Below are 21,182 nucleotides of genomic sequence, written 5' to 3' on the forward strand. Positions count from 1 at the left end.
TCAGAATGCTTTTTAAGTCTGGGGATATACCTCAGTGGTAGAATGTGCATAAGACCCGGGGGTAAATCCTTAACATCAAACCTTTTTCTTTCCAAATCCTCCTAACTTTTGGATTTACGAATCTTCTATATATTTTTGTAAATATTATATGAAAAATTTTCTCATTTTAATTTGCTTTTCCTTGATCATTGGAGAGCTTGAACAATGTTTTGTGCATATAACAACAGTTTGGCTTTCTTCTTTTGTGAATTACCTCTGAACTTTCATTCTTTCTAGTGAGTTTATTTATGTTTTTGTGTATTCAAAGTAACTGGAAAAAAAAAGAAAGAAAACAAAGTAACTCTGTCACTTATATGGTGAAATTTTTTGTTTTACTGTTGCTTAGGTGGCGTTTTAAAAAATCTGAATGTAGCTTTTAAATTTTCATTTAATTAAATCTGTTTTTTGTATATTTTCCTGATATTCTGACATGCTTGGAGAGGCTTTCCCTGTTTAGATATCGCCAAAATAATGGCCTGTGTTTTCTTCCGTTATTTTACACTTTTATTTCATTTTCATTGTCTGTATTAAAAGATCTTTGGGATTGCTGGGTGTGTTGGTGCAGGCGTGTGTTCACATCACCTCTGGGAGGCCAAGGCAGGAGGTTTACAAGTTTGAGCTCAGCCTGGATAAGAGTGACTTAGTAAGACCCTGCCTCAAAATGAAAAATAAAAGAAAAAAGAGGCTGGGGGCCAGGGATTTAGCTCAGTGGTGCCGCTACCTGCCTCGTAAGCACAAGGTCCTGAGTTTGATCCTCAGTACCAAATGAAAAAAAAAGAAAGAGGGTGGGAGTGTAGTTCAGAATGATGGCCTTAGGTTCAACCTCCATTTCTGCAAAAGCAAACAAGTAAACACTACAAAACTAGAATGGATTGATTTTGCCTTAACTACCTAATTAGACTGATTTTTTTTCAGACCCTTGTCCTTTATGCCCTTGGTGTGGTACTTCAGGATCCGAATACTTGGCCATCACCATATAAGTATGAAAAATCTGTTATTGTTTTGTAATTGTTGATTTTTATGTGTTTACATGTTTTGCATTTCTATTCTAAATTTTGGGGAGAAAATTCAGTTTGTGACAATATACAACAAACAAAAGCCACTGCCTTCCTTTTCTGTGTTTTTTGATCCTTCTCCTCTTCCATGAATCTTCTATCTGCTATTCTTTGTCTTTTTTTACTACTTTTATCCTAAAATTTGTTCAGTTGCCTCATCTACATTTTTAAGCTTAGTCAGATTTTGGAATTCTTTTGTTGTTAAGTAGGTATTGCTCATGTTGTTTCTTTTTTTCATTTGGTTGGTCTCTCAACTATTGTGCTCCTTAGAATTCAGAAATACAATTGTGTATATGTATGCCATGAGTGCAGGCAGGGCCAAGGTGAAGGACAAAGTTAAAGTTGTTTCCTTCTCAGATGAGCAAGTAGTAAAATTACCTCAAAGCAGCAGTTGAGGATTTATTGCTCTGGTAAAAGGTTACAAACTGAGTTGATTTGAGGTACAGACCTGTCGGGACTTTTGATATTACTATCCTCAAAATACTCAAGAGAATCTAGTTTACAAATTGAAAATAGTAAAAGGAATAGATTTCTAAAATGTGGAAATCGTCTTTAGGAGTCAGATGTAATCAAATTTAGGAGGTGGTGGTGGTGGTATTATGTCTTTCTGGAGCTGGCCACTTTCCCACACCATGTGGAATGCCCTAAGAGACAGTACTAACAGAAGTACATAGTCCTAAGACAGACCCTGAGGATGCATAGATTCATTGTAGTTTAAATGTAATTATCACAAAGAGAAGGATGGAGAGATTGACTTTTCACTGAACTTGATGCCTTTGAGGTTTAAGTAGGTTGGTGGATACCCTTTCCACGGCTGAGTAATATTCCACTGTATGTGTGTAGGAGAATTATTCCCACCATTACCCTAAGGAGGGACATTTCAGTTGTTTCCGATGGATGTTTCACTTTTGTGAATGAAACATCTAAAAACATTTATACAAGTTTTTGTTTGAACATAAAATTTCATTTCTTTGGGATACATTTATACCCAATAGTCATATGGTAAAGTATATGTTTAGTTTTTTAGAAAACTGCCAGGCTCTTTTTCAGAAATTTTCTACTAGCACTTTACCAGAACATTCAGTTTCTCTGCAGCCTCATCAGCATTTATTAGTAGTATTACTTTTTAATTTTTCTTGTCCTAGTAGGTATGTAGTGAATCTTGTTACAGTTTTAATAAGTTTTCTTTTTGAGTGAATTCTTTAAATTTATTCTCCCTATAAAAAAGTATTTAGATGTCACTATTTCTAAAACAAAATGCATAAAGCTGGGTGTGGTGGTGCATGCCTGTAATCCCAGCACTCCGGAGGCTGAAACAGGAGGATTGCTGTGAGTTTGAGACCAGCCTGGGCTACAGAGTGGAGGTCCAGATCAGTCTCAACTACATAGTGAGACCCTGTCTACAAAAAACAAGAAAAAAAAGTAATATGTAAAACAAAATGCATAGAAGTCCAGTACTGAGCTGGGCATGGTGGTGCATGCTTGTAATCCCAACACTCATAGGTTCACCAGGAGTTCTAGGCCTGAACACCATAGTGAGACCTTGTCTTAAAAACATACAGGGCTGGCCTGGGATTTGGCTCAGTGATTCTGCCACGTGCCTCACAAGCACAAGGACTCAAGCTCGATCCGCAGTACCAACCCCCCAAAACTCAAAAACAATCCCCCCAAAAAACATGAAAAATAAAAGAAGTACAGTACTACTATATTGGGAGTGTATCAAAGCATTGACCTCTCAGTCAAATTCTATCACAAGAGAGGATAGTAATGTAACTATTCTATCTGAATGATGAAATCAGCTTTGAAAACTAGACTAAAAACCATCAACTTTGAAAAGATGGCCAAAGCAAAGTCCTCAATATATGAGATTAAATAATCAGTTCAAAATTTTTTTTGGTTTTATTGTTAATGTTTAGAATGTGAAGTATCATTCACAGTATCTCAGAAAGAAATTGAGTTGGGCGTAGTTGTGCCTCCCTGTAATCTAACTGCTTGGGAGGGAGAAAGAATGAGTCCAAGGCCATCTTGGGCAACTTAGTGAGATGCTAACTCGAAAGAAAGTTTAAAAAGCAATTCAAGAACTATGTGAAACACCTTATAAAAATTTGAAAAGTTTGACTTTTTAAATCTGAAAGTACATAGTATCTTTAGATAAATGTTTAGGGTCTCAACTTTCATTGTAGTTTAAAGGGAAGAGCTGATTAAATTTGTTATTATTTTTATATATACTGTACTATAAATATAGTATATTTTAGACATGAAAAGGAATTCACATTGTTTTAGGAAAATAAAATCAAAATTTCTCCTTTTAAATCTTAAAAACATTTGTATTTGAAAGGAATCATGTTCCATGTTAACTTTTTAGAGAGGAAATTGTGATCCCAACAAACTTTTCTTACCCTCTTTCTCTTCTCTCACTTATTAGTAAACCTGGGTTTAATGTAATTAATAAACAGAAGTTTAAGGCTAGAGCCCCCAATTTTAAGAAATAAATTTTAATTGAAGAAACGATGTAAAATGCCTCACATATTGATCAGGTGATCTCATGTAACAGTTCTTAAATTTATTTAAATATTCACTTTGTGATTTTGTACAATTTATCCTTATACTTTATTAAATGACATGCTTATAATCTCCTTCCTTTCTAGTTCTGAGAAATGTATTTTGTATCTATTGCTTAGAAGTAAGGAAAGAAAAAAGCAAGAGTAAATATATATAATTTCAATCATATGAGAACTGAAAATATAAAGTGACATCAGCTTTTTATTTTGAATGGTTTTAAACTTTATTATGTAGCTGTGGTTTTTTTTATGTCAATATGTAAAATGTCAGTGGAGCTGTTGTGTGATTAACTCCAGTTTTTGTTTTCAGATTTGATCCAGATCGCTTTGATGATGATTCAGTAAAGAAAACTTTCTCCTCGCTTGGATTTTTAGGTGCCCAGGAATATCCAGAGTTGAGGTGAATGATATAGGGGAAATTACATGAAAGGAAAAGATCCTAGACTTAGAATGTTGGTGGTTACTGTTGATGAGAATGAGCACTCTATATATAATGAAAGTATAATTTTTAATATTCAGTAACTGATGAGCTTTCCTCCTTCCTAGGTTTGCATATATGGTGGCCACAGTCCTTCTGAGTGTATTGGTGAAGAGACTGCACCTCCTTCCTGTGGAGGGACAGGTTGTTGAAACAAAGTATGAACTGGTCACATCAACAAGGGAGGAAGCATGGATCACTGTCTCACAGAGACATTAAAATTGTATACATTTAAAAATTTGTTAAATAAACTGAAGAAAACGACCATTTAGAAAGTACATGGTAGGGTCAGGTGTTTAGCTCAGTGGCGCCATGTGTGCCTCTAAAGCGTAAGGTCCTGAGTTTGATCTCCAGTACCAAAAAAAAAATGTAAATTCTTTCATAAACCAAGTATCATTTTGTAATATAAATGCCTATTGTTACTTTATTATGTAAGTTTAACTTTTATATCTTAGATTGTCTTAATGCATGGAATATACTTATTGTACCAATATATTGATAATTTCAATAGTGACCTTAATTCTGTACTTTTAATTTTTATCATTTTATAATTTTAATCTTTTTCTTAGTTTGATCTCTAAAATGAATATTCTTGAAGAGAGAAATTATCTTGTGCAAGTTGGAAGTCGTTTTTTGAATATCATAAAAGAGAGACACAATGCTAATGCCTTTTTGTACTTCCAATAAATCACTTTAAAAGGAAATAAAGAGGATTTACTATATTTCATTTCATGGGTTATTTTTATCTTCTGACTGTTAGCTTGTTTAATCATAATTCGTTGCTATTCTTACATTTATTTTTTTGGCCTCCCTACACAGCAGTGTTCATTTGGGGGTTTATACAAGGTTCATCTTCTTTTTTTTTTTGAGGCATGGTCTCAGTATGTAGTTGAGACTGAGCTGGAACTCACTACGTAGCCTAGGCTGGTTTGGAACTCACAGAGATCCTCCTGCCTCAGCCTCCCGAGTGCTGGGATTACAGGCACGTGCCACCATGCCTGGCAAGGCTCATCTTGAACAGTCCTGAATCACTTAGATTATAAAACAGTTGTTGAATATGTTTGTAAGCACCCCTCTTACATGAAAAGACTAAAACTGAGGCTTGTGCCTCTGTTTTGCTGATAATCTTAGCAATGCTGTATTCCACTGATTGACATCTGTGGAAGAAGCAGAATTCTTAAGTTTGGACTTTATTATACTAAATTTAATGAACCTGTCAGTAAGAAAGAAGAGAGCTGGACTTGGTAGTCCATAGCTATAATCCCAGCTACTTAGAAGTCTAATGCAAAAAGATTGCAAGTTCAAGACCAGCCTAGGTAATTTAGCAAGACCCTAATCAAAAAAAAAGAGAGAGAGGGCCGGGGATTTAGGTCAGCGGTTCGGTGGCCTGCCTTGCAAGCGCAAAGACCTGAGTTCAATCCCTGGTACCAAAAAAAAAAAAAAGAGAGAGAGAGAAAAAGAGAAAGAGGGCATTAACAAAAATCCACAGCTGGGGGAGTTGGAGGTAATGAAAATTTGTATAACAGAGAGATAATAGCTATATTACATATGAAGAGCTCATGCATACTGGTAAGAAAAATATATAATAAATGGATGAAGAGTAAGAACAAACAGCTTTTACAGGAGAAAATGACTAACAATTTTTAGAAAAGTGTTTAGTCAACAGGGCTTGGTGACAAATCCCTGTAATCCTAGCTCTTGGGGGACTGAGGCAGGAGGATCACAAGTTAGAATCCACCCTTGATTACTTAAGTGAGACCCTGTCTCAAAAACTTTTGAAAAAAGCTGGGGGCATTCTCAGTCCAAAGGCTGCAGGTTCAATTTCCTGTACCCAAAATGTTTCTTTAAAATATTTCGTTTCATTCGTAAGCAAGGAAATTTTAGGGCTATTTCAGAAAGGGTAGTATTTTTCAAGATACAATTGTATACTGTTTTGTATGCTGTGGTTAGGATAAGAGTATCACTTTGATTGCATCTACTGGGGAGATTGGTGGAGCACATTTCTGGGTTGTGTCTGGTTGGGTCATAGAGATGTGGCCTTGGGGGTCTGTGTCTGGTCCCTGGCCCCTTCCTCTCTGGCACTGTTCCCTTGATCTGTTAATCCAGCCACTGTGAAGGAAGCATCTTTGCTTCATCAATCCTTTCCACCCTGATGTCTCTCTCTGCCTTAGAGCCAGCCAACCATGGACTGAATCCTCTGAAACTATGAACCAAATTAAACATCTCTTTTAAGTGTGGGTGTCTGGTATTCTGGGAAAGCTAATACTTATATAAAACTTTATTTATTAATAGCACTGTATATTTTCTAGGATTTTTTTTCTTTCTGATTTTGGTGTTGGGGATAAAACCCAGGACCTCACACATGCTAGGCTATTACTCTTATATGGAGCTACCCTCCAGCCCCAGTAACCTTGAACTTTAGTCAGATTTTTTTTGGCTACACTACTTAGGGAGAATTCTTTTTTCCTTATGTTTGTTTTTGACAACTACAGGAAAAATGCCAAGTACAAATAAAAGTAAGGAAGAAAATTGTAATTGTTTGCAAGTGGGTTATTTTTAACAGCTAAATTTCATTTGTAATTTTATTGTCATAGATATAGGGTTTAATGTCATAGATACGGCTTAGTGATACAGTACTAGATGCAGTTTTTACTTCTGAAAAAATATTTAATTTATAGAATAATTTAAATTCCAGAACTTTTAGTGGAATCTATTATTAGTTACTATTATGTTGTTTCTAAAAAGGCCATAGTTTCTGGGTGTGGGAGCACACATCTAAAAGCTCAGCACTTGGGAGGCTAATACAGGAGGGCTATCATGAGTTTGAGGCCAGCCTAGGCTACATACTGAGTTTGAGGCCAACCTGAACTACATAGTAAGACTATCTCAAAAAACAACAGCAAAAAAAATTTATTTTTAAGTAAAAATGAAAAAGCCATTGTTAAATCTATCCCATCTCACCCATATGTCCTGTGGTTGTCCATATTCAGTCTGCATCTTCCTTTGTTGCCCACATTTCACTGAGACCAGATGAGAGGTGGAATTTTTTTTCAACTTTTAATTTTTATTAGTACATATTTGCGGTACATAATGCTTCTATCCAGTGGGAGAGTTTGATACACCTGTTTTATGGCTTGTGTTTAGATGTCTCTCTAAAGTCTTATGTAGTTATAGGTGGGACTTTTCAGAGGTGGCTGGATCTAGACTGTGTGAGTATGTGATTAAGTGTGTCACTACTAAAGTAGTCCACTGATTGTTGTGGCATGGTTCTGGGAGTGGATAATGGCAAGGCCCACTGAGTGTGAGTGCTACTCACCCTAAGGGCATGTCGCCTGGAAGGGACAGAAAGAGCAATTCTGTGGCTGCTTAACTGTTTGCTTCCTTGCTACTTTGTTGTTTTCCTGTCTTCTGCCCACCATAATCTGTTTTTCCTTTGCCATGGCACCCTACCTTGAAGCCAGCAAACTATGAATTGAAACCTCTACAAACTGTGAGCTAAATAAATCTTTCCTCCCTTAACTTGTGGGTTTTGGGTATTTTGTCTTTCTCAGCAATGAGAAAAAGTAACTAAGACAACATGTACAGTACACCTTAATTTTTTTTCTGTTCCCTTTTTCTCCCCCTTCCTCCCTCTGTCTATGGCTTGGTATCCTTCCCACTTGCAAAATGTCTCTCTTCCTGTTTCCTTTTGTTTATCTATCATTAGAGAGGTGGAATTTTAAAACAAGTCAAATCTAACAAGCAGTGATGCAGGGAAAAACGGGGAAGTTAAACCAAAATCAGATAGGGCAAGGGATTTAGCTCAGTGGTTCCTCTGCCTACCTCGTAAGCACAAGGTCCCGAGTTTGATCTCTGGTACCCACCCCCACCAAAAATTAGATGTTCACATAATTGCCAATAAATGAGGCCATGTAAAATAATTTTCAGAGAGGCTGGGGATATAGCTTAGTGGTGCCATATCTGTCCGGCAAGCGCAAGGTCCTGAGTTTGATCCTTGGTACCAAAAAAATTTTTAAAATGACCAAAGAGGTAGATGTAGTGATGCATGCCTGCAATTCCACTATTTGGGAGGCCAAGGCAGGAAGATGGATCACTTGTGTTTAAACAGGCTTGGACTACATAGTGAACCTCAAGGGCATCCTGAACTACATAGCAGCCTTGTCTCAAAAAAATAAATCTGTAGTGGAATGATGTTATTGTATTTAATTTTTGCAGAGGAATCGAGCATTTTAAGTAATTATTAAAAGTAATATAATACCATAGTTAAACTTGTAAAAGGAGGAAGAATTTGGATGTCAAAACCAATCAAGTTTACTATCCTACTCACCACATTCATATAATTGTTTAGACTATTTTTACATATATTTTATATGTTCCATTCATAACAGTATTCACTCATATATTCACTCAGTATTCATAACAGTTTTCACTTGATCCATTTTAAACATTTTCCTTTTTGACTTAATTTTTAAAGGCCTAAGGAAAAGATTTTTGTAAAGAATAGATTTCTAAAATAGAAATCAATTTTAGTTTTTTATTTATAAAATTTTAAAACACTGACCAATAAATAAGTTTAATATTTTTGTTGGTAGCCCCTTTATAGCGCATAAAGGTAATTAACAGGAAGGGCAAGAAATAGCTTTTTTTTTTGATACCAGGGATCGAACTCAGGACCTTGTACTTGCAAGGCAGGCATGGTGCCACTGTGCTAAGTCCCTGGCAAAAATAGCATTCTTTATCAGTTTCATTCTGCCTTAATTGGTTTACTGTTTGCTGTCATTCTAGAGATTTGGCCCAGATCTTGTTACAGCATGTGTTGAAGTGCCATAAGCAAATAAATCACATACTCAACATAGTCCTGTTTGGTCATTAAAAAGCACATTTATTTACATCTTAAGTACAAATTCTTTTTTATTTCCTCTTTTTCTTTTTTTGATACCAGGGATCGAACTTGGGACCTTGCATTTGTGAGGCAGGTGACAGATCTACTGAGCTAAATCCCTGGCCCCCACATTCTTACTTTTAAACACAATGGTATGGAATGAAATTATAAACTTGCCATTCTAATTATACCCTAGAATAGTAAAGTGCCTATCCTCCAAAAGGGAATCAATAAGTATTTTTGAATGAATTAAATATTGGAGTCTTTTGTGCATGGAGAGTAATGGAAACTACTGAAGTTGCTTAGTAGTTGAAAATAAGTCCAGATAGATTGCCTCTACTGCTAGCACTACTTGGTGAGGTGCTGAGTACCCCATGCTTGGAAGTATTGAATAAGGTGTTGTATGGCCATCTTTCAGTGATGTATGCACGGGGTGTGAGCACAGCCTTAGAGTAGACTAGTTACAAAATATTGACCAACCTAGTTGGTAAGCTAGTTGTCATTGTTCCCTGTACGCCTTATCATTAGAGAAAAATCATTGAACCAGGATATGTTTAAAGATCAAGATTTTTAAATGACTAAGTGTATCCACAGAATTCCACCCTATGAGAGATTTTGAGGAAGGGGTTTCTTGGTCTTATTTATTCTCAAGCATTTCCACAGTATTTCTCAGAAATAATACACATTAATATCAGAAGTACTGAGAAATCTTACTATAGAGAAAACTTAAACTGAACATTACAAATGTATTAGATGAGGGTCCCCTTTTCCCCCAGTAACTATAAAACTTGTTCCTGTAAAACCAGCTTGATGAAAGGTGTATTTTATAGAACAGAACTCATTTTGTCCAACATGACAAAGACAAATAGTTTTAAAGAACACCTCTTCTAGCTAATTCCTCGAGGTATACATGGTCCAACGATTTTCTGGTTCAGGAGTGGCCATAGTCCTAGAACCAAACCTCTGGACTTCTCTATTCTCTCCCTTGCCTTCATTTCTTTCCCTGATAGAGCAGTCTCTCAGTCTCCTACCCCTGTCCCAATGTTTCAATTTCCATTTGTCAGCCAGCCCATTCTAGATCTTTTACTATGTACTGGAAATATAGCAGTGAACAACACAGGTATGACTGGCTGGGAGTGCAAATCAGTTGCTGAATTTGATTCGCAGCTCTGTGGGTGGGGGGAGGGATACACAAACAAATGAATAAACAAATAAATATAACATTACCATTATGTCTATCTTCTCCTGTGTTTTATCCTGGCTAAAGGAGAACCCCACAATCTCCTATCCCAAAGCTTTACTACCTTGAACCTTCTAGCACCCAGAGCTCGCCAGGTCTTTTTTGGAAGCAACAACATAGGAGAAAGAACTTACAGATAACTACAGGGCATGAACACAGGAAATTATAGTGGGAGGAAAAACAAGGAATTATTGGGAATCAAAATATTACTTTATTATCAATGTACAAGTAAGAGAAATAGCTAGCTTATTAAAGAAAGCTGCCAACATTGATGCTGATTAGGAATACTGCAGAGCTTTCAAAGAAGAAACAAAGCTAAGATTTGGTTTGGCTAAGTTATAGAGCAATATTAGGCATTTCTGTGAATTGCTGCTTAATTACACTATAGCACTAGGTATGTCCCGTTTTCATGATTTGCTGCATGTGTTTCACAATCATCAGCTAATAGAGAATTGCCTCTTAGAGCTTTAAAGAAATCTTTTCACGATTATATGGCATGATCTGCTGACAACCTAAAAGATCAGAGAACAAACTTGGAGCATACATAAGTAGATGAGTAAGGTTCTTAGGCTTTCACCTTGGACTTTTCTCACACAAGACCTCTTGAAAATATATGATTAGGTCTATGCTATTAGTATGTTTATAGGATTTTGTTAAGCTTTCAAAGAAGCATAGATTAATAAAGAATTTGAAAATAATTTTTAAAAATTCTTGATACAGAACCTTTGGGGGAGATGCAAATGTGTTTTGAATGCCAAATATGCTTAGATGTAAAAATATATATCTCTGAGCAGAGTTGCCATGACAACCTTTCTTAATTTGTGTATAAATTTTATGTCTGTCTCTGAGACTTTCATCTTTGCCAATGCAGAGTCTAATCACAGGAATTGGTGGACATTTCTGGTACATTTCTTACTGGGTGGTGCCTTGTGGAAGTTATATAATTTTGGAAAGTGTATATCAAGTAGTAGGGCAGTTCTGTAGCATATTGATCCAACAAAGGTGAATGTCACCATGACTAATTTGGTTTCAAACCCAAGATGAAGCCAGGCATGGTGGCACATGCCTATAATCTCAGCACTTAGGAGACTGAGGCAGGAAAACTACCTTGAGTTTCAGGCCAGTCTAGACTACTTAATGAGTTCAAGTGCAGCTTGAAGTACATAGACTCTGTCTCCAAAACAAACAAGAAAAACACAACGTGAAATTTTGGGATTGAAGGAGATCCTTGAATCTGTTCTGTGTTATTGTTTATTTCCTAATCCCCTGAGGTGCCCTAACCTGAGCTACATCCCTAGTCCTTTTTAAATATTTTTCTTAATTTTAATGTTTTTGTGTGTGTGATACTGGGGATTGCACCCTGGGCCTTTGCACTGAATTACATTCCCCACCCGTTTAAGATTTTGAGACAGAGTCTCACTAAGTCACTAAATTGCCCAAGGTGTACTTACATTTGCAATCTTCCTGGATCCTCTTCCCAGAATGCTGAGATTACAGGTAGGTGTGTGCTACCATGGCTTTTCTTTTTTATTTTGAAGCAGGATCTTATTAAGTGTCCAGGCTGGCCTTGGGTCCTTCCTGCCTGGGCCTCCCACATGCTGAGATTACAGATGTGTGCTTCCATGCCTGGCCAATTCGTTTATTCTTACTTAAGGATTTATAGGATGGTCCTGGGAGGTTTGCTAAAGGCTGGACTAGATCTCTTGGTAAGCTCAAAACTTATCCAGCCCCCCTGAGATGTTCTCAGTCTCTTTAGTTGATATCCTAGGAGGACTCAGAAACACAAGACCTCTGTGATGACAGGCGTGTGTGTAGAGACAACTTGGAGGCTGTGTCTGGCCTAACCTCCAGTCCGACAGTGGTGCAGAGATAGCATTCGAATACCTCTTTCCTTCCTCTTCCAGTCCTGCAGATGCTCTCTGGTCTTTCAAGTTCTGTTTTTCATGTCAGGATCTAGAAGAGGAGCTGAATTTTGGAGACTGCAAAGTTTAGGAGGCAGGAATTTTCATGTTTAATTCTGGTAATATGAATTTCTTCAGCAAAGGAATAAATTGTGGAGATCAGTGACAAACAGCTTTGTAGGGTCTTGATGGAGCAAGTCATTTTGCTCGAAGGCCTACCCTTCTGACCTTCAGTGAATGTGTAATCCTTGAGGGACTGAGATCTGCTGCGCCAGACACCTTACTCACCTGGGTCAGGTGGGCTGGAGAGCCCTGCCCAGGCTCCTCACCCACCCAGTTCAGGGAGGCCCCCATCCCTCTCTAGTCTGCACTCCACTCCCATGGAGGCTGACTGTCCTCATGGGGAAAGAAAGCCTGGCCCACAGCTCTCCTGCCAGTGCAATCCAGCTGCTCTTCTGGGTGGAAGACAGAAGTGGTTATGGACATTGGTGGGAAAAGAGAAGCCAGGAATGGGGAAGGCAAGGAGCTGGTTGGTTATTGAGAACCTTAGGAGAACCTTGGTGCCTGTTCCATGGTCCACTGGACTTAAAAACAGATTCCCAGGTAAAATTATTAAGAATTTCAAGATGGTAGCTACAAGCATCAAATCCCAAGCATATAACTGCACTAGTGTAGACCATGGAGCCACTCCAGGACACCTCTGACCTTACACAGCACAGTGCTGTGATTTAGGGTGGGTTGGGTGGTTTGTTTCTTTTTTAGGTACTGAAGATTGAACCCATGTCCTTCACACTGAGCTAAATATATTCCCATCCCTTTTAAAATATTTTAAATTTTGAGGCAACCTTTCACTAAATTGCTACATTGCTCAGGCTGGCCTCAAATTTACAGTCCTTCTGCCTCAGCCTCCCAGAATGGTGGGATTATAGGCTGTGCCACTAGAACTGGCTGAATCCAGTTTTTGAGGCCTATACTTCATGGTTATATGCTTGTTATTCTTGCAAATATCCTTAATGTCTCATTGCTGACTTTTTATTTTTCAGTGTTGAGGATCCAATGTAATTTACCTTTTTTTTTTTTTCAGTACCGTGGATAGAAAATGTGATTTGTCTTTAAGTGACTTAAAGTTGTCCAAGATATCTTAAAACTCCTCAAAATATGGAATGAAGTATGCCTAACTTTTAAAACAGTCAAATAATTTCATAGCACATATCTATTAAAGTTTCAAAAATATACCACTAAAAATCTCTTAAACCCCATATCACTGATGAAACCCTTACTTTACTGCAGTTTAATTGTAATTGACAAATATTTTTCTGCTGGGAGAAATGAGATTTCCCCTGAAATATCACCATAAAACTCATGAAATAGTTCATGAAACTCATGATATGAGTCATTCACTTATTCATATGAGTAGATATTTAGATAATAGAAGTACTTATCAGGAAGCTGTGAGAAATACATTGTTAATTCCTGTGGAGGAGGAAGGAATGGCACTGATGTATTTTAAATATAGTTAAATGTTCCCTGCCATTTGAAAATATGAAGTTTTTTTTTTTGGTTTTGTGTGTGTGTGTGTGTGTGTGTGTGTGCTGGGGATTGAACTTGGGACATTGCACTTGTGAAGCAGGTGGCAGCACCACTGAGCTAAATCCCCAGCCCTGTCAAGATTTTTTTGTACTCCTTTCTAAGAGTCTACGTAAAATTAACAAAATCATAAACTAGAGTTTGTGTGGTTTTTTTTTGTTTTTGTTTTTTTTTTTTTTTTTTTTTTTTTTTTTTTTTGCTGTTGAACTCTTCCTTCCATTTTATGAAAAACAGCAATCAGCAACTAACTGCTTTAGTTTGACTGTTGTCCCAAAATCCAGGTGTTGGAACCCTATCCTGAAATTTCCCTGTTAATGATGTTTGGAGTTGGGCCCTTGGAAGGTACTTAAGAGTCAAATGAGCTCAGGAAGAGGCTCTGCTATGGCTTGAGCACAGGGCCATTCATTATAGTGTGGTTCCCCCGCATGGCACTCTTGGGAAGTGGGACACAGTGGCAGGTCTTCCAGTCATGGAATGCCTTTGGAAGAACTGTGGTTTATCTGTTGTTTGGCTTTCGGGTTCCTGAGGTAGCAGTTTGTTCTGCTGTGTACTCTTGCTATGATGTACTTCTCTTATGAGAAGCCCAAAGCAATGAGCTTATACTTATATCTCTAGGACTGTGAGCCAAAATAAACATTTTAACTTTATAAGTTAAGCCTCCAGTGTTTTATTATGGTAATAGCTGATGAATACATCATCTGTGATTTTATAAGAGGAAGAGTGGTCCAGTTAGCAGATTTTCTTGGGCTCAACAGAGGATGCACTGTAACATATTAAGATCGATAAGAAGGCCCTCACCAGGTGCTGCCAGCACTGTGCCCTTGGACCTTCCAGTCTCCAGACTGGGAAGGAAAATAAACTTCTATTTTTCATAATTAATCAGTCTGTGTTATTCAGCTATAGAAACAAACAAACAAAAATAAATAAAAACCAGGCTGCACAGAGCATTGAATATTCTTATTAACCCTGTGCTACCCAAGTGAGACTTCAATCACTATGTACCATAGTATTTATCATTGTGGCTAAAAAAATAAGTTTTTCACTTGCAGTATTATTGAAACTGATAAAAAACAGACTGTTATATTTAAAAAAGTAGTTTAGGGCCTAGAGGTATAGCTCAGTAGTACAGCATGCACATAGCATTTGTGAGACCCTGGGCTTAATCTTCAGCAAACAGCCATCAAGGCAGGGGATTCTGTGTGCTGTGGGTCAGTTAGTATTCAATGTATAGGTTCTGATGGTATTGACGCATGGTACTGTGTTGGTAATTTATGCTATATGAAATGTAAATGTCATCGTTAGTTAACTATGTAAAAATAACATTGTTAATAAATGTTATTAAATGAAGGTTAGACTTTCCAATAATAAAAAGCAAGTTAAATTGATTTTTTGAAATTTCATAAAATCTACATCATTTATAACAAAAGGAATAAAATGAGCCAATTATTTATTTATTTGATTATTTATTTATTTAGCAGTACTGGGGATAGGATGCAGGTCCCTCACACTGAGCTATATTCCTAGCCCTTTAAAATTTTTTTTTGAGACTGTCTTGCTAAGATGCTTGGGTGGGGCTCAAATTTGTAATACTCCTGCCTCAGCCTCTCAGAGTGCTACACTAATAGGAGTGCACAATTGTATCTTGCTCATTCAAAATGCAATAATTGAAGCCAGGCATGGTGGTTCATACCTGTAATCTCAACACTTGGGAGGCTGAGGCAGGAGGTCACTGAGAGTTCCAGGCCAACCTGGGCTATATAGTGAATTGAAGGCCAGCCTGAACTGCATAGTGAGACAAAAATGAATAACTTCAGAAACCCAATTTTTGTAAAGTGAATGGTGATCCATCTACTGTAAGGAAATTATAATCTTTCCTATACTTTACTATTGGAGCTGGTAATTTAGCAGGAATTGATCACTCAAATACCTGTATTCTTCCAAACCATATGCTTTTCAAGGTGCTCTGTCTGCCCCATTGTTATTCATACATGGAGTTAGAAGATTGTGAGTAATTTCAGGTGTATACTGTCCAGTCTCATTAAATAGAAATTTTAAAAAATATTTTTTGTCTTTTACAAGGAAGGAAGCAAGGTATTCATTTTGTTTTATTTCACAAGTAAATCATTTTAGGTTCCTAAATATTTAAATATGATCCCTTCAAGTTATCTCCTGGGTCTACAGTGCTTCTTCTGCCTTTATAATTTATCCCCAGGGTGGGGGATAATTTCGTCTTTACAAATGCTATCCTAGTTTGGTGGCCCAAGACTTGTCACCTACTTTAGTGGCTGAGGTAGGAGGATCACGTGAGTTTACACGTTAGTCTCCCAGAGTTCTGGGATTACAGGAGTGTGCTATCATAATTGGTTTATTGTTGATTTCTGTTGGATTATGATAACAATAGTGTGAATATGTCTTTGTTTTTTTTTTAATAAGTACTAAAGCATTTGGGAATTAAATGTCATGATCATTGTAATTTTCTTTACAATTTTTTTTGTGGGGGTACTGGGGATTGAACTCAGGACCTTGTGATTGTGAGGCAGGCAGTGGCACCACTGAGCTAAATCCCCTGCCCCTTTATAAATTTTTTAATGTGAGAATAATATAAGAAGAGGAAGCTATAGTGGCTCATGCCTTTAATCCTAGCACTCTGGAGACTGAGGTAGGAGGGTCCTGAGTCCATTTAGGGGCAGCCTGGACTACATAGTGTGACTGTGTCTCAAAAAACAAATAAACAACAAACAAACAAACACAAACCACAAGAAAGAAAAAAAGAATACTATGAGGAAAAAAGGGAATGTGGAAGCTATGGTTACATGTATGACTTTGTGTATTCATCATACCAGTCTCCAAACTGTAATTTTATAACTTCTACAATGGAAAAAAATACACTTTTTATTAACATATATATGAGAATTATGTGCTATATGATTCTTAGTAAGGGAATATTGTGTTACACAACTGTATTGCATAAGAAAGCTTTTTTGCGGGGGCTGTGGTGCTGGGGGTTGAACCCACGGCCTTCTCACTGAGCTACATCTCCAGACCCTTTTATTTTTTTGGTATCAGGGCTCTAACTTGGGACCTTGTGCTTGAGAAGCAGGGGGTGGAACCACTGAGCTAAATCCCTGGCCTTCCAGACCCTTTTTAATTTTTTATTTTGAGACAGGGTCTCACTCATTTGCTAAATATCCCAAGTGGGACTTGAATTTGCAGTCCCCACCCCACCCCGATTTCTGTGAACGGAGATCATAAAACCTACTTTGCTTTATTTGTGATGATTAATTTATGTGAAATTCTGAATGACTGCTTGGTACATAGTAGGCACTAAATACATATTAGTTACTTACATTTCCTGCTCTTTCTCCACAATTGTTAAAGACTTCATTATTTGAGGGGGCAAATATTTAGAAATTTTTGTTAATGAAATAACTTTCCAAGCACACCACAATAGTTAGTGACCTTTGTGCCTGTCTTTTATGTATGTATGATCACACATACAGAGAGTAATGTAAACTGGAGGTCTTCTATGGGTGTATGGAACACTATGTAATTTACATGTAAACTGCACTAACACCTCTTCAGGTCCCCACATCAACAACCTGACCACCAGCAGTGATTCCTTGTTCATTAACTTCTAATTGAATCACTCACTAGCCTCTGTTGATTTTATTTCCTAAATATTAATTACTTTATCTCCTTTGCATCTTCTCTCCCTATAGATCGCCATTGTCTTATTGGTTGGATTGACTTAATAGTCTTCAAACTGGTCTGTGTCTTGAATGTTGCTTCCCTGGTCTTTTTCCATAATATGTCCATTCTAAATTTATGATGAAAAAGTGAACATTTAAAAATTTCCAAGATAGGAGGGAAATTGTTCACTGTAAAATTATTACATTGAATTTTATTTCTGTGTGGTCTGTTTTGAGCCTGATATGAGCAGTAACTTGTTCTTATCTAGGAAATGACTTTGTGAAAAACGTTTAGTTAACTAGAAATTAGGACATTTTCCTGAGAAAAGCAGGAACTATTAAATGACTTACAAAAGTAATGGCTTTTAAAGGAAAGATGTGCTTATCTTACATAAGATTTAGAAGGGGCTAAACCATTGGAATTAATTTAAGAAAAAGATTGTTTTGGGGCTGGGGATTTAGCTCAGTGGTGCTGCTGCCTGCCTCACAAGCACAAGGTCTTGAATTCAATCCCGAGTACCAAAATAAACAAACAAACATTGATTCAAGATGGATAACTTCACAGCCTTGTAAATGAGATCAAACTCAGGACCTTTGCACTGAGCAACATCCCCCCCACCCCTTGCTTTTTTAAATTTTGAGACAGTGTTCCGCTAAATTGCTAAACTGCCCAGGTTGAGCTCAAATTTGCAATCCTGCCTCAGCCTCCCAGAGTGCTGCAATTACAGGTGTGCACCACCATGCCTGGCTAAGAATCTTTTTTTATTTTGTTTTGTTTTTGAGGTAGGGTCTCCCTTTATAGTTCACGCTGGCCCTGAGCTCACTATGTAGCCCAGGCTAGCCTCAAACTCATGGCAATCCTCCTGACTCAGCCTCCCAAGTGTTGGAATTACAGGAGTGCAACACACCTGGCTAAGAATCTTTTTTCAAGGTCTTAAATTCAGCTTCTTTTCTAAGAGGCAAAGAGTTTGCTTATTTATATTTACAAAGAAGTTCACATGTTATTCTACTATTTTATAATTGTATCTTCTGAAGTCTTAATTGTGCTCCTATTTTACCGTATTAGTTTACCTGAAAAAAATCATAAAAATGAATAGATTTAAATTACCTTTCTTAAGTAGGGATATTTACTGGAGTATTTTTATGAGGTTACAATCCCAACCTTGATCCCAATAACTATGTACCCTTTTATAGATTTTGTGGGCAGCAAATTGTATCTATAGCCTTAGGGCTTTAGATTCTTCTGAGTGTGAAAGTGTCTCTGTTGGTGATTTCCACTTGCCCAGAAACTGAGATCATAGACTTTTGTAGTAAGAGGACACTTTCACTGGCATCACTTGTGAGCTTGTTAGAATTTTAAATTGGGCTGGACTAAGAGAATTGGAAACTTTGGGTGTGGGGCTCAGCAATCTTTTTTAACAAGCCTTCTGGGTGATGCTAACTATCACTGAAGTTTGAGAACTACAGTGCTGACCAAGTTGAACCCTCTGATATTCAGATAAGGAATCAAATATCCAAAGAGGCTGTCATAATTAGCAGAAGTACTAGAATCTTCCCTTGGTAATTCCTAGGATGATAAATCACACCCCAGGAAAATTGGCTTATTGAGATAATATTTCAAAGAACGCTACATGAGAATAAGTATAGCAGAGGGTGAGTGTGTCTACATTTAATTCATCACCTTGATGGCTTCTTGAAAGTGTAACAATAGTTTTTCGATCTACTGAAGTTTTGTTTGAAAGGAGAGTTGGTTTAAAGTTTGTTTATTCACTTGATTACTCATACGTGTCTTATTTCTCAAAGGAAGTGTATATGGCATTTACATAACTCAGCACATCACTTTGCTCTCAGTGTAACAATATATAGGCAGCTAAGTTAGATAGAAATTAATATACAGTCAGAGAGGGATTGGGCTCTTAAGGAAGTAAGTGAGAAATAAAGACATTAGAATTGTGGCTGGAGGTGCATCTGAGAAGGCCAGGCTTCAAGGTTAAAATAGCCAGACTTGCATGCTTCCCTAAGGGATAAGCAGAACTTGAGAGTATACTTTAATTAGTATTACCCAGTGAATTAAGTCCAGATATGTCAGACAATCAGATGGGTGACCAGGACACCTGGACCGTACCCTTTCCCAAAATGTTTGTTTCAGAAGTCACAGATAAGCCAAGGTTAATGATATCAGCCATATACCCTTGCTACGAACCCCACTTCCCTACTGGATAAATATTAGCTAAGTGGCTATACTTGTAATGTTTATTTTTTTTTTTTTTGGTACCAGGGATTGAACTTGGGCCCTTGCGCTTGCGAGGCAGGCAGTGGAACCACTGAGCCAAATCCCCCACCCTATACTTGTAATCTTACTCGATGATTATAGCTTGACCAGGTAGTACCCATATTATAACTTTGCCATATGAATTACCTGACAAAGGGCCTCTGTAGCAACCCACTTGGGGCCCCTCCTGTCTTTCAAGAGCTATTCCTTTTCCTCAGTAAATCCTTCCCACTCTTAACCTTTGTCCTTTGGAATTCATTCTTCGATTTCACATCTGACATCCAGCAGGTTGAAAGTTACACTTCTATATAAAACCTACCTTTTTTCTTTCTTTTCTTTCTTCCTTGGTGCTACTAAACTCCAGCTCTACCATTGAGGCCCAGCTCCATCTTTCACTTGTAATACTCATTCAGATGATGCTTAAAATGGTTAAGAATAACATTAATTGACTAGACCATTTTTAGTGTCTTAATTTTAGTTCTGTAATGAAAACTCATTTTGCATATATATAATACATACATATATATTCATAAAATATAAATATATACATATATAAATATGTATATATATATATATATACATATATTCATAAACCAATGTAACATTAGTGTTTGCTCCAGAAATTAATGGTATGGTATTAAAATGATTTTTGAGAAAGTACAATGTAGTTTCCTTGTCACTTGAAAAAGGAGGGAATTCACTGTAGGAGGGCCAAGCAAGAGATCACCAGGTCAAGAGCTCAAACAATGGCTCCTATTCTAATCACACATATATAGCCTGTTACCCTTGGACTTTCCACAGTACGTACAAAGCTTGTGGCTCAGTTTCTCACAGTTGTTAGACACAGTTTTTCGAGACTATACTGTGTGGGGTAGTCAGATTTAGGGCAAAAAGATGCAGTATTTGGAGAATAAGCACAGGATGCACTTCTACAATACTAGAATTATCTACCATAAATTTCTGTGTATTTGATGTTTTTCAAGGGGTTTTGTTTTACTTAATCCATGTAACAACCCTGTGAAGGAAAATGGCAACAACAAAAACGTCTTCTAAATTTAAACACAGATTCCACGAAGGCAAAAGACAAAACCAGAGAAATGACAGACAAGGCTGCAGATCTAGGATCAGAGAACAGAAATGCACTTTGCAAGAAAGAGGCTGAGGTCCAACATGAAGAGAGGAACAAGTAGCCCTTAGAGCCGCGTGGAAGCCTGGTGGCCACACGGCCGGAATGGTGTGATCGTTCACAGAGCAAGAGCTGAACTCCCCAGGGCGGCGGCCTCGTCTGGGCTCTGACTGAGGCGAGGGGCTATGGTGGCGGGGAAGCTGGCAGGACAGGGGGCGTGCGGTCGCCTCCTAACAAAGGACGGAGGGGCTTCCGCAGCGAGCAGTTCCAAGACCCTCCGCAAGGGTTAACCCCGAGCGAGCGCAGTGCGCATCTGGGCCCCGCCCCACTGTCGCTAGGAGACGCCGGAAGT

At 37.6% G+C, this 21,182-nt stretch overlaps 1 protein-coding gene across 3 annotated transcripts in view; it reads left to right on the plus strand.

Annotated features, from left to right (window-relative positions):
- Positions 1–4,777, plus strand: part of LOC104856633 (cytochrome P450 20A1) — a 47,304-nt gene extending 42,527 nt beyond the window's left edge. For 2 of the 3 annotated variants that reach the window (XM_019206317.2, XM_019206318.2), the window contains exons 11-13: positions 955–1,019; positions 3,966–4,055; positions 4,202–4,777. In XM_019206317.2, the coding sequence (XP_019061862.1) occupies positions 955–1,019; positions 3,966–4,055; positions 4,202–4,352 (306 nt within the window). In that variant the 3' untranslated portion in view covers positions 4,353–4,777. The remainder of the gene's footprint in view (positions 1–954; positions 1,020–3,965; positions 4,056–4,201) is intronic. The other variant, XM_010616116.2, reaches the window with a different exon arrangement.
- Positions 4,778–21,182: the final 16,405 nt, after the last annotated feature.

Source organism: Fukomys damarensis, unplaced genomic scaffold (assembly GCF_012274545.1).
Source record: "Fukomys damarensis isolate Sample0158 unplaced genomic scaffold, DMR_v1.0_HiC HiC_scaffold_16, whole genome shotgun sequence".
NCBI classification, from domain to species: Eukaryota; Metazoa; Chordata; class Mammalia; order Rodentia; family Bathyergidae; genus Fukomys; species Fukomys damarensis.